A 14,009-nucleotide genomic window follows, 5' to 3' on the forward strand; every position below is an offset into this window, starting at 1 on the left:
AATGTCCAGAAAGGTACTAAAGACATTATTAAAAAAGCCAACGTGACTGCAGTGGTTCAACCTTAATGTTATGAAGCGACGAGAATACTTTAGTGCTCCAAAAACAAAACAAAAATAACGACTTTATTCAACAATCTCTTCTCTTCCCTGTCATTATGCACAGTGAAGGCTTCAGTGTTTACGTATGAATGCCGGCTCATTATTGGCGCAGGAGCAGGAGTCGGCGTAGAACCTGGAAGCGCTGGATGTAAACAACTTATGAGAATGACACAGAAGAGGAGATATTGTTGAATAAAGTCGTTATTTTTGTTTCGTTTTTGTGCACAAAAAGTATTCTCGTCGCTTCATTACATTAAGGTTGAACCACTGCAGTCACGTCGCAGTTTTAACAATGTCTTTAATACCTTTCTGGATCTTGAAAGTGGATATTATATTGCTGTCTATGGAGTCATAAACCTCTTGGATTTCATCAAAAATATCTTAATTTGTGTTCTAAAGATGAACGAAATTCGTACGGGTGTGGAACGACATGAGGGTGAGTAATTAATGACAGAATTTTCATTTTTGGGTGAACTAACCCTGATGCTAGGGTGTTCTAAGTTGTTGGCATAGCACTGCTATGTAATCGCAAAGTTGTTCTGGGTGGTTGCTAGGGCGTTGCCATGCAGTTGCTAAGGTGTTCTGGGAAGTTTGTAGTGCCTTATTATGTGGTTGCTGGGGTGTTTTGGGTGGTTGATAGGTTGATAGGTTGTTGTTAAGCAACTGCTAAGTTCTGAGGTTGTTTGTGCACTACTATGTTGTTGCTGGGGTGTTGCTAGGGCGTTGACATGCAGTTGCTAAGTTGATCTGGGAAGTTTCAAGTGCATGATTCGGTGGTTGTTGTTGGGTGTGTTTTGGGAGGTTGCTACATTGTTGCTAGGTAGCTGCTAAGTTGTTCTAAGGTTTTTAGTCTGTTACTATGTGGTTGCTGGGTTGTTCTGGGGTGTGTTTCCCACAGATAGAGTTCAATAGAATTCAATCGAACTTGCGACCATAGTTGGCTAATGATGATTTTGGGAAACGTAGCCCAGGTTGGTTGCTAGGGCATTGCTAAGCAGTTACTAAGTTGTTTTGAGGTTATAGTGAGTTATTGGGTTGCAGGGGTTTTCTGGGTGGTTGCTAGGGTGTTGCTATAAGGTTGCTAAGTTGTTCTGAGAGATTTTAGTGCATTACTATGGTTACTGAGTTGATCTAGGAGCTTGCTAGGGTGTTCGTTGTAGTCTATATAGGAACGCTATATGGGGGGATTAATTTAGCTCCTACTTCAGAGTAGAGTCTAACCCAGCACAATAGGAACCACCAGTGACGTAAGTGTATGCTGACTGGCTTAATGTTTGCGAAACACTGGCAGCCACCATTTTTTAAAAAAGTTTATAGCCAGTATATTTAATCCACGAACATGGAAAACAGCGATAGATGGACCGAGCTAAACATGATTGTGTATTTCTGTTTAGCTAGTGACATTGAGTATCAACCACACGGCAAACGGCATATAATATGTTTATTATAACAAGTTTGTTTGACAGTTCTATCTAATAACGTATTAGACAGGACTGTAAAACTGATGTGCTCAGGCTCTGGCTAAGTCATTCGCAGCGCTGTCAAAATAAAAGTCCTGCACAACATCCAGATTGGCAGGACATAAGTGAGGGCAAACATCACTTCAAAAAGTTCCAATTGGTGGTGTGAATGCAACCAGGAAAATGGTCGTACGGAAACATTAAGTTCTCGAGGGGTCGCCCTGGTGGCGAGTTCTTATAACTACCTGGTGTGAAAGACCCTCCATATATGGCTCAAGTCCCCCTTCGAGGTTTCTGTGGAATTTTGTTGCCCATTTTTTGGTTATGAACTGATGTTTTTGACTATTCTGAATGTGTGGCTGATCTGTGTCATATTCACCTTTGGGAAATTGGGTAGGTGAAATGGTTCCACGGTTTTCCTAGGCAAGGTGCTGCTGGAGGACTCACTGCTGGACACGCTTTGGTGCTCCCTTTCTCCATCCTCCACCACTTCCTCCCTCCTGCCGCGCTCCAGCTTCTTCACCTTCCGTATAGAGGCGTATTCTGCCGTCACTGCCTCTTGATTCATGCCTCCTCTGTTTCCGCCTTGGCCATTCCCGCTGAACGTCGGGCTGTGGGCACGACGCTGAGTGGGCGTGTTGGTTGATGGCGGGGCAAGGGCAGCAGGTGGAGCGGCTTTATCAGACCCCGCCCCTTTGATCCCAACGCTCTCATACAGGCCGTCATCTGGTGGGTGGGATGTGGGAGAGGCGCGGCGGCAAACTTCGGAGTAGGTGTGCTCACGTTCCTCGTTGTCAGATTTGTTGGGAACACGAGGCAGCTGGCGGCCCGAGCTGGTTCGGAGGTCAGAATTGGAGCGGCGGGTGTGCAGGAGCAGGAGGTCCATGCTGGCCGGCCGGCTCTTAGGGGCGCCTGACAATCAGAATAACACTAATTAAGGCAAGAGAGATGGGAAAGATTAAACAGAGGATTAAGATAGAAGACAGTTTGGAGTACTGATATCAGATAAAATACTGAATATGCACATAGTATAAATGTCAATAAAACACAAAGTGTCATTACTCCAGGGAAACACAAGACCATTACTATTTGATTATCTCGTATTTTCACCACACTTCCACAATCTTACAGTTCTTTAAATCTGCATACATACAGTACAATAAGTTAATAAGCCCACATGAAACTACATTGGCAACTCAGTTTAAAATAAAAATGTAAATTTATGTCTTCTAAATTATGTATCACATGATTTTACCAAAGCTGAAAATGGAAACATTTCCCTTTCTATGTATTTTCAGTTAGCTTTCGTTTAGCAAGCTAACAGTTTAGCATACTAGCTTAGCATACCACTACCGATCTTGCATAAAACTTACGTTGAAACTTGTGGTCTTTGTGACATCAGAAACAGGAAAGTCATTTCACAGTTGAAGAATTTCTATCGCGACAACTATAATGAATAAGATGATGTTAATGTATTTGGTCTTGGTGGAATAGATCTGCTATGCTGCTGCTGTTTATTATTGCTGCTGCTGCTGCAGAGCAAGTACAGAGACTTGATACTGCCAATATATACACAGACATACTTTTGCTGTACAAATGGCATATATGAAATTACCCATAGCAGATCTATACAGGTGGAGCTGGGGAAGGTGGAGGGTTTCAGAGGAGCTCTAAAAGCACGCTGCAAACTGCTACAGCAAACACTGACCAGTTATTTAAAGGGAACCTATAATGCCCCATTTTACAAGATGTAAAATAAGTCTCTGTTGTCCCCAGAGTGTGTATGTGAAGTTTTAGCTCAAAATACCCATCAGATCATTTTTTATAGCATGTTTTTGTGGTTGACCAAAAACGCGCCGTTTCAGTGTGTGCCCTTTAAATGCAAATTAGCTGCTGCGCTCGGCCTAAGAGGGCGGAGCTTTACAAGCTCTTTCTCCCCTGTCAGGATTCAGTCAGGACGCACAATAATGTCAGAAACTGCAAATACATGCTGCATGGAGATAGAACAGGTATAGTTTAGTTTAATTACGGTTAAAACTTATATTGTCTTCTTGTTTTTATCCACTATATTAGTACAAGCCTGTTGTACCGTTTATTGTACTTCACACAAAATATGAAGTGTTCGTTTTCACGCTAGAAAATCACTGTAAGAGCTTAATAAAACACAGTACAAGTGTGCATTAAAATATTATCCATAAACTCTCTCTCTTTCCCTTGCATTATCATCAACATATACAGCGAAGTGCACAGAAACACTTGTTACAACAAACCGTAAACAAATAGATAAAGACCTTATGCCTTTTCGAGTGGTGCTTAATACACTGGTACACTTTATTTCCGTAAATCAACTCCGATGAGCTGTAATAAAGTGCTCTCACCTTCATTACTGCCGTATCCAGTATCATTCTGGAGATTGTAAGCTGGATCACGAACAGTCTGTTCTTACATATCCTTGAGTAGCACATTTTTAGCACAACCTCGGTTTTTTTTTTTTATTGTCCCTTTGTATTGATATTCGTTCACAAAGCAGTTCGGTGTGAAATGATTTGCGCAGACATAAACGAATTTCGGTAGAGCTGAGGGACCATTTTCTTGGTGAATGAATCCACCTCGTCTTCAGCGGCTCAGATTTAGGGAGTAAATGGGAGAGCTATGTGGATTAATTCATCCAGCTACAGAACACCTAAAACGCTTGGGATTCTCGTCAGTGCAGTAATGGCGGACTGTGTAAATCATTTTATCGTTATCATTATAGGGTGGTTGTCTACACACACTGCTTTGAGAAGTGTGTGCTCTCTGTCTCAGCTCTTTCTCAGCCTCGCAGATCACACGTCTGTGGCAGTGGGAACATGAACAAGTAAACATCATACCATGACAAGTCTCTGGAGACGTCAGCCTTTGCAGACACATGCATCGGCCAGCGCATATGTGCGTTTGTGTGTGGTAAATGAGTCTGTGTGTACATGTGTCATAAAGTGCAGTTAAATCTCTCTGCGTCTCTCACCGTTGGCGTTGCAGGGCATCCTGTGCATGTCATGCAGGCGGGTGTCAGATTTACTCATTGAGTTCAGCTTGGACTGGCGTAGCGCAGCCTATGATACAAAACATTATCATGTATAAGTACGTACATCCATCTCCATAAATACACTGTGTGAATATGATTGTGTGCTAATTTATACTTATTTGCACTCACTGTTTCCAATTTCTGACCTCCTCCGTTGGCGTGGCCATGTTTGCTCTTGCTTTTTCTGCAGACAAAATGAGACACACTCCTTGTGAGGATAACATAAGATACAACAAACATGCTAAGAAAGAATTTAAAGACTGGAACGCCCCATTAACTTCCACAGTATTTTTTTTTTTTTCCATACTATGGACGTCAATGGGGTTAATCAACTATTAATCAACATATTCTTTAAAATATCTTCTTCTAGAAGAAAGAAATTCATACAGGTTTGGAACAACTTGAGGGTGAGTAAATGATAACAAAATTTTCATTTTTGGATAAACTATCCCTTTAAGGCCAACTCACCAACAGACGGCGCAATGTACGTTGGGTTTTGTCGGATCAGTGCGTTGCCTCTGTTGGCATTGGTCGCCACTTGTTTTCACTGATTGAACGTTTACCCAGCTAACAGGGAATGTTCTCAGAACTTTGGCTAACGTTCTGGCAAGGTTCTCTCAAAGTTATGAACAAACGTTCTTCCAGTAACGTTCTTTCAAACTGTTATTTAATATTGTTCTCAAATTGTTAGTACATTTTTCCTGAAACGATTTAGTTGGACATTCATCTAATGTTTTTTTAAATGTCATACTAGTTACTTCTGAATGTTCTCTGAACGTTCCCATAATGTTTGCAAAATGAAAAAAAATGTAACATTCCCTAACGACAAAGACTATAGAATAATACAAGACATGTCACTCGTATTGTTTTGCTAACGTTCGCATAACCAAGAAAAAACATAAAAAACATGTTCAGAGAACATTCAGAAACGGGAACGTTAGCAAAACATTCTTAGAACATATTTTTGCTAGCTGGGCAACCATTGTTTGTCAGGTCGTGGAGTGTGATGTATGTGGTGATTGCCTGCACTGGCCTCTAGAAAGCTGCTGCTTTTGTAGACTCTAGACATGCAGCTCGCTGGCTTTTGTAACAGAGCTATTGTTCACTGTTGAATATGGCAGGAAGTAAAATTCCACTACAGCGAGTGTTTGCAATGGCTCTCTGTGGGGTTGGCAGGGCTGGGATGATGTAATCACGAGGGACTAGATGTGATGCAGGTGTGGTGGAAGAAGAGAGAGCGAGAGGATGGATAGGTAACCCTGACGATCCCTCCTCCCTTGCTTTCCTTCTCCTTTCATTCCCTACACACACCAGGTGTGACATCAATTATAGCTTCTCTCTCTCTACCAATCCAACAGCCTGTGAAATACACACATTTTTTCCACACACCTTTTTGTTCTTCTCACTCTCACCCCATTTTTAACATCCACTGCGCATCTCTCACACTTACGCAAATCTGAGAAACGGAGGATTTTCTCTTGTGTCACTCTGTCTTTACACCCTTAAACTATATGAAGAAGGCTTTTTATGGATGGATAGATAATAGAAGAAATTAAAAAAGTAAAATAGAGTAATGCATACGTCTCATAGAAATCAGAAGTCACAGTCATAATGACAGTGTTTGCCGTTTGTTTGTAGTTGCGAGGGCTGTATCCCTCTATTCCCCTGTGAAGGTCAAAACTCAGGAGGCCGGAGGGATACGTTTGCACCTGGGTTTTAGTGACCCTGTGTCTACACACATGACTGTACATACTGCAAAGCCTCACGCAGCAAAATAACAGCTGCACACTGAGTGTGCAATCATGACTACAGCATTAGCATAGCCATGTTTTAAAGGAATATTCCAGGATCAGTGCAAGTTAAGCTCAATTTGAGGCATAATGTTGATTTTCACTAAATGCTTTTCAATGAAAAAAAAAAAAAGCCAAAATTGAGGTTACAGTGAGGTACTCACAATCAGTGTTGGGGAAAGTTACTTTCAAAAGTAATGTGTTACAATATTGTGTTACTCCCTAAAAAGTAACAAATTGTGTTACTTGGTTACTTTTTATCGAATGGAATGAGCAGTGTTGGGGTAACAAATTACAAGTAACTTGGGTTAACTTAAAATGAACTTAAATTACACTGAATATCTAAGTTACTTTTTCAAATAAGTAACGCAAGTTACTCTTTCACATTTATTGACTGACAGCTCTCCTGTCTCTATGTTGAGAGAAATAAAGTGCAGAGGCGTGGTGTGTGCTGTGTGAACATGATGGTTATTCTAGTTCTAGACTAAAAGTGAACATGCATTTAAAATACTGTAATTTCTTTCTTACTTTGCAATCTAACAGTTACTTTTCCTAAACGAGACCACCTTGATGTATTATGCAGCCTTCAAATATGAGGATGCAGCCTCGAAATAAGATTCAGCTTATTATTTCAGCAATGAAAAAAAGGGGGGGAATGAAAGAAAAGTGATTGGTTAAATTGGATCATTGAAGGTCAGCAGCAAAGACATTGGTTAGTTTAAAGGTGCAATATGTACGATTTTCTGTCCGCTAGAGGCCTATTCAAAACAAAGGCGTAGCTTGATGACGCCAAGTTTGAGTGCAGAATCTTGGGACATGTGATCTTCACATCACAGGCGGTGGACACAATCGAGATAGGACTCGGGAAGAAATCATGTTCATGGATGTGATTATTAACGTTACTGTAGTATGAAGCAGAGCAGGAGCGAGTGTTGTGGAGCTGAACGAGGAGCTGGAGCGATTGATCAACACACGCCTCACGAGCAGCGGGACTTTTATTATGACACAGTTGCCGCTTCTGCTTTTCCGGTCATGAGTATGAGGTAACACAGCTCTGTTTATCATATTAGATACATTTGAGAGTGTTGAAAATGATGTTATAACGTTACTCTTCGCTCGGCGGCTGCTGTGAGACTCTGTTACACACTGCAGTAAGATAGATCCATTTTACAATATCAGATTAAATGCTGGATGATTGTGTTGATAAATGGCATGCAATTAATTTTAAAACGTATTGTATGATGGAGAAAATGCTGTATTACTGTTACTAAAAATAAAGCTGCATCTGATTATGCTATGTTAGCTACTTCACAAAATAGTGTTTTTCTCTGAGGCATGGTAAAGCATGAGACTCGCAAAACATCAAGAAAATTAGATTTAAATAAGACTAAACATGTTGAGCTGTATAACAATAATTAGTTTTCTGTCTATAAATATATCAGAACAGTAACGAGTTTATTTGCAAAAACAGATAACTCCATTTTTATGAATTCTCACAAATCATGTTTTTTTTTATTGTGCATTCCAATTAATAACAATCAAACTGCAGTTGGGCTGTTTTGATTAAGTAATGATAACTAAAAAATATAGGTAAATTAAAAAATTAAAATTCATTGAAAGTATGTTTTATATATATATTAAAAGTTTGTTTTTTAGCAAAAGCAGATAACTCCAACAGTCGTTTTTTGGCAAAAGCAGATAACTCCACATTTCATGTTTCATAGTTAAACAAAACCCAAGTAATTGCATTTAAAACACTCTCAAACACACATGTGCACACAAACGCACACACACACCCACCCACCCACGCGCGCACACACACACACACACACACACACACAAACAGATCGGCACACACATACACACACACACACACACACACGCGCACGCTCTCTCTCTCTCTCTCTCAAACACACACACACACACACAGATCGGCACACAAGTACACACACACGCACTAATCCACACACGCACGTGCGCGCGCGCGCGCACACACACACACACAAGCAAAAGGACAACCAATTTTTCAGCATGTAAGTCGTGTATGGTGTACAAGGACTTACAGGAGTCGAAATCATAAATCCTCGATCACTTTTAGTGAGCTTTGATAAAACTTCCCTCAGCTAGCGCGTCTTTTTGAAGTGACTAGAAGCCTTGTCACCTGACCTGAATACTGCGCGCTGATTCGCTAAAACGGACTTATTGGTTTCTGTCTTTACACAAACAAGGGCGCTTGTCGGCTTCTGCTGTAAAATGTGAACTTGCGATGCCTGAAAGTGGGCAAAACCGGCTCTTCTGACAAAATGGATTTAGGGTACAGAACGTGCTATATATGGAGAATAATGCACAGCACTTAGTTCATTTTTTTTTAAAAATGGTGTTTATCGGTTTTTGCAAATGAACTCTTCAGTTGTTCCCTTGTCTATTAAAACATGTAAATATTAAAGTGTCTTTGGTGTTTCCATGGTTTCTGCAAAATAAAACCGGAAACCGAGGATAACGCGGGTATGACGCCATTGACAGGCGACTCCTCACACGTCCCGGAGCCTTGGGTAAAATTGCAATTTTCTCACAGTTTACAAATAGTTAGAAACATTTGGTATATTGTAAGTACTCAAGTGAACAAAATATATAACACTGGCCTAGTGGTTTTTGGATATTTTACTGCAAAATTCTTACATATTGCACCTTTAAATATAGTAAATACAAAAAAGTATATTTGTATTTAACATATTTAATTATTGCAGGTTTTCATAATATTCTAAGTTTGTATTTCACTGTTTATTCATTTTGAGCATGTGAGATTGCTCACATTTAGTCTTGAACCACAAAACCCATCATGTTCACACAGTGCACATAACACCTCTGCTCTTACAATTTCTCTCAACATGGGGACAGGAGAGCTGTCAGTCAATACATGGGAAAACAAAGTAACTTGTGCTACTTATTTGAAAAAGTAACTGATATTTTGCTCTGCATTTAAAAGTAATGCATTGCTTTACTAGTTACTTGACAAAAGTAATCTGATTATGTAACTTGTAATGCGTTACCCCCAATTCTTTACCCCAACACTGCTTACAATGGAAGTGATGAGATGATGTACAGTAAATGCAGAAATAAGAAGCTTATAATTTTAGAAATGCAATTGTTCTGTTAAAACTTTGAGCTGTAGAGCTGTTTAAATCATAATTTTTACATTGTCATTTTTTAGAGTCATTTTTTATGTTGTCATGGCAATTGTAAAACTGGAGCATAATAAGGTTAATAAGGTTTTTTTTTTCACAGAAAATCATGTTCACACATATTGTTTCTGTTTTGTGGCTACACTACTGAAACAGTAAGTATTTTAATGTTTACAGAAGTTGGCCCCATTCACTTTCATTGTAAGTGCCTCATTGTTACCCCGATTTTTAATTGCTTTCGTAGTAATCAACATTATGCCACAAATACTGTCAATTGAGCTTGTACTGAACCCAGAATATACTTTAAAAAAAATCATTCGCAATTATTCCATGTTGAATACATAATGATGAATCTATGTCTGGTGCAGCCAAGTCTTTTGAAGAAGTGTTATTTTAGCATCTTTTATATATACTATTATAGTATATAATGAATTAGCTTTAATTTTATATTTTCAGTTTTAATTTTAATTTTTATTTTTAGTAAATTTGTTAATGTGTTTGTCATTTTTTTATTTTTTTTTAGGTTTTGAACCTCCTTCTTCCCCACATTATGAACTCTGTTACAAGCTTTAATTCATTAAAGCTAATTGAAATTAGCTTTAATGAATTTTTGCATTTTTGCTAAATTTGCTAATTTCAGTTTTAGTAATTTTAGTACCTTAACCTAACTTATTTCATATCAACTTATAAAACTTATTTCTTATTTCATACCTTAACTTCAATATCTTTACATTACAACAGTTTTTTTAATGGTAATCTTAATTTTAATTCAGCTTTATTACTTTATTACTACCAAAAATTGTTAACACTGTTCTGAGTTAACACTGTTCTGAGGTCATGTGATGTGACTAAAGGTCATTTTGAAGTCATTTTTGCTAAATTTAAGAAGAAAAAAAATATTCCCCTCCATCACAGCTCACAAATCTTATTTGCATTTCCAACCTGGCATAAAACATAAATAAAAACATGCATTTGGTGTTTTTGACATCAAACCTGTCCCAATTATATTTAAGAACTGACTGTAGCGCATTAGTAGTATATTGTATGGTACTTTATATATATATATTATGGCCACTATATGCTTTCATTGTATAGAAAAGAGCAGCATGAACATTCTTCACAATATCTCCTTTTGTGTTCCACAGAAGAAAGTCATAGTGTTTGGAACAACATGAGTGTGAGTAAATGATGATACGATTTTAGGTGAACTATCCCTTTAACTCTGCAAATGAAAATGAGATGGAACATTTCAATTATGAAACTATGAACTATGAAATTATGAAAATGATCATTTGTGTATCTGAGCTCAGTGTGTGTTTTCCATTCCGCATCTGTTGAGTTTGCTGCAATGCCAGCCGGCTCTCTGAGCACTAAATATCAGTCGTATTTAGCGTACCTCTATTTTTACCATTGGAATGACACTAAAACAAACACACTTGTCTTCTGTACAATTAGCTTGTACTTCCATGCTCTAACAATTCAGGGTTGTTTTGCAGTACAGCAAAAACATGACTTTGTGGTGAAAATGCAACAATCGAGACTAGTCCCTGTTCATCTTTCTGTGAAACGCTACACAAAACAGAAATAGAACAATGCCTGAGAGTATGTGAAACTGATTTGTCGGAGGGTTTCGTTCCTTGTAATATCTCTAAGCAAAAGTCTTTGTCACAAATGAGCATCCGACGCAGAGCTTAACTTAAGGCAGTTTCTCTGCGAAACGGCTCCTACAGAGGGCACGCAATCTGCTGAAGGAGTGATATTAGCATTCATCAAGTCGCTCCACAGCGGGGAAGGAGAGATAGAGACAGTAAAAGAGATAGAACTAAAGGAAAAGAGGAGGAGGTGCCCTGACACAAGAGTGGGGGAGAGTTTTTAAGAAGACGACGCATTCTTCTGACATATGAGTGGGGCGCGTCTGTGCAGAAACACTTTTATGTGCAAAAGAACAAACAGCTCAGGAATGAAGCGTTATATTACACGGATGGGATCCATAAGGATCCTGGTTTGGATTCTGATTGCTCTTAACGATTCCGGTTCCTTAACGATTCCTCAGTTAATGAGTCTTTAGTACTTCTGAGGAAGAACATGTGGAAATAAGAAATTCGGTTCTCCAAAGGTGTGTCGCGGTCTGTGTGTATATTCACTCACCTCTGACACCCCACACACACCAAGACGATGAGGATGGTGACCACGAAGGCAGAGGCCGCTGCGATGGCCCCCAGAATCAACACCTTGGGGAGATTTGATAACATTCCACTGAGCTGCAGACACACACATACACACAGGTCCTGCCGTACGGCTCGTCCAGGGCACCTGCAGACAGAAAAAAATCATATCGGAAGTTATGACTAGGCCCACAGCGCACAGAACGTGTTTAACAATAAATAAATGACAAGAAAGGGTAAGTGGATATAAATAAAAGAACGTTATACTGAGGGATTAAATTATGCTAATAATTATCGACTCTTTAGTTGCCTGCAGGAAGGACTACACAGTTTGATTGAAATGATTAATTGAACAGGGTCAAGGCATGGCAAGATGTTCCATATCAATATTTTAGAGCAAAGCAAGAAACTTCTTTTTGACATCGTGCTGATGGACTGTCAACTCACTTGCTGATAAAGGTGCCCCACATAATGTGAAACTGTTAGTGCTCTTTTAAAGATTCCCAAGTTTGTTTTCTGAGTTCTCCTACAATACGATTTACATGCATTCAAGGTCAAAAAACGCTTTTTCTCATAATATACATTCAAGCATCACCTCTTTTCTCAGAGTGTCTGAAACGGCATGATCAAGGATTCAGTCTCTCTAAACCCCTCATTTCCTAGAGCCTACTCTGCTCCGATTGGTCAGAAGACCTGGGGCACGTTCAAGCTCAAACCGGTGTGCAACATTTTGCTACAGTTTCCGTGTTGAACGTGTCTGTTTCCTGGAAATGGGTTTGAGATATCATTTCTCTTGTTTGGTGGGTGTGTCAAAAAATGTCAGCCCAATCAGCATCAACATATAAACCACGCAGTATTAAAGAAATCGCTCCTAAATGTAATTAACATCAAAATAAATTCAAAAGAGCAAGCATATTGTCTGCACATGTTTATTTATATTAAATGTGCCCTAGAATGTTTTTTCACAAGATGTAATATAAGTCTAAGGTGTCCCCTGAATGTGTCTGTGAAGTTTCAGCTAAAAATACCCCATAGATTTTTTTTTTATTAATTTTGAGGCATCATTAAATATGCGCTGATTCAGGCTGCGGCCCCTTTAAATCTCATGCTCCCCGCCCCCGAGCTCGCGACTGTAAAACAGTGCATAAACAAAGTTCACACAGCTAATATAACCCTCAAATGGACCTTTACAAGATGTTCGTCATGTATTCTGCATGTATGCGTCGGATCATGTGAGTACAGTATTTATTTGGGTGTTTATATTTGATTCAGAATGAGTTTGATAGTGCTCCGTGGCTAAAGCTAACATTACACACTGTTGGAGAGATTTATAAAGAATGAAGTTGTGTTTATGAATTATACAGACTGCAAGTGTTTAAAAATTAAAAGAGCGACGGCTCTTGTCTCTGTGAATACAGTAAGAAACGATGGTAACTTTAACCACAATTTACAAATATCACTAAAAATATCATGTAATCATGGATCATGTCAGTTATTATTGCTCCATCTGCCATTTTTCACTATTGTTCTTGCTTGCTTACCTAGTCTGATGATTCACCTGTGCACAGATCCAGACGTTAATACTGGCTGCCCTTGTGTAATGCCTTGAACATGAGCTGGCATATGCAAATATTGGGGGCGTACATATTAATGATCCCGACTGTTATGTAACAGTTGGTGTTATGTTGAGATTCGCCTGTTTTTCGGAGGTCTTTTAAACAAATGAGATTTATATAAGAAGGAGGAAACAATGGAGTTTGAGACTCACTGTATGTCATTAACATGTACTGAACTCTTGTTATTCAACTATGCCAAGGTAAATTCAATTTTCAATTCTAGGGCACCTTTAATGGCAAAATAACTTAAATAATAAGAGCACAAGTATAGATCTGGAACTTCTTTAAGTCTGTCTAAATATCATTTAGTAATTGCAATGTCTTCTGGTTCATATCCTTTCCTTAGGACGGTGTGCTAGATGTAACATATTAACGTATTAATGTAACATAAAAATGCTATACTTACATATTGTGCTATTTTATTGTGGAGAGATACTTTCATAAACATAAAGGCAAATGTTGGATCACAATAATTAGGAACCACAGTTTCCACAATTCCCTTCTCTTGATTGGGATGATCTCTTTTATTCTGAACAGCAAGGGCAATGACTGTAACATTGAGTGTATTTTGCAGTATTAAACACGTATTTATACTGATTTCATCAGGCTCTGATACAAAAAAGACACAAAGAA

General features: G+C 38.8%; 1 protein-coding gene across 3 annotated transcripts in view; it reads right to left on the reverse strand.

Annotated features, from left to right (window-relative positions):
- The window catches only part of LOC137009747 (phosphoprotein associated with glycosphingolipid-enriched microdomains 1), a 93,454-nt gene that overhangs the window by 15,827 nt on the left and 63,618 nt on the right, over window positions 1-14,009 (reverse strand). For all 3 annotated transcript variants that reach the window (XM_067372217.1, XM_067372215.1, XM_067372216.1), the window contains exons 2-5: window positions 11,744-11,908; window positions 4,753-4,807; window positions 4,564-4,651; window positions 1,939-2,471 (exon numbers count right to left, since the gene is read on the reverse strand). In XM_067372217.1, coding sequence (XP_067228318.1) covers window positions 1,939-2,471; window positions 4,564-4,651; window positions 4,753-4,807; window positions 11,744-11,847 — 780 coding nt within the window. In that variant the 5' untranslated portion in view covers window positions 11,848-11,908. The remainder of the gene's footprint in view (window positions 1-1,938; window positions 2,472-4,563; window positions 4,652-4,752; window positions 4,808-11,743; window positions 11,909-14,009) is intronic.

The sequence above is a fragment of the Chanodichthys erythropterus genome, chromosome 20, assembly GCF_024489055.1.
Source record: "Chanodichthys erythropterus isolate Z2021 chromosome 20, ASM2448905v1, whole genome shotgun sequence".
NCBI classification, from domain to species: domain Eukaryota; kingdom Metazoa; phylum Chordata; class Actinopteri; order Cypriniformes; family Xenocyprididae; genus Chanodichthys; species Chanodichthys erythropterus.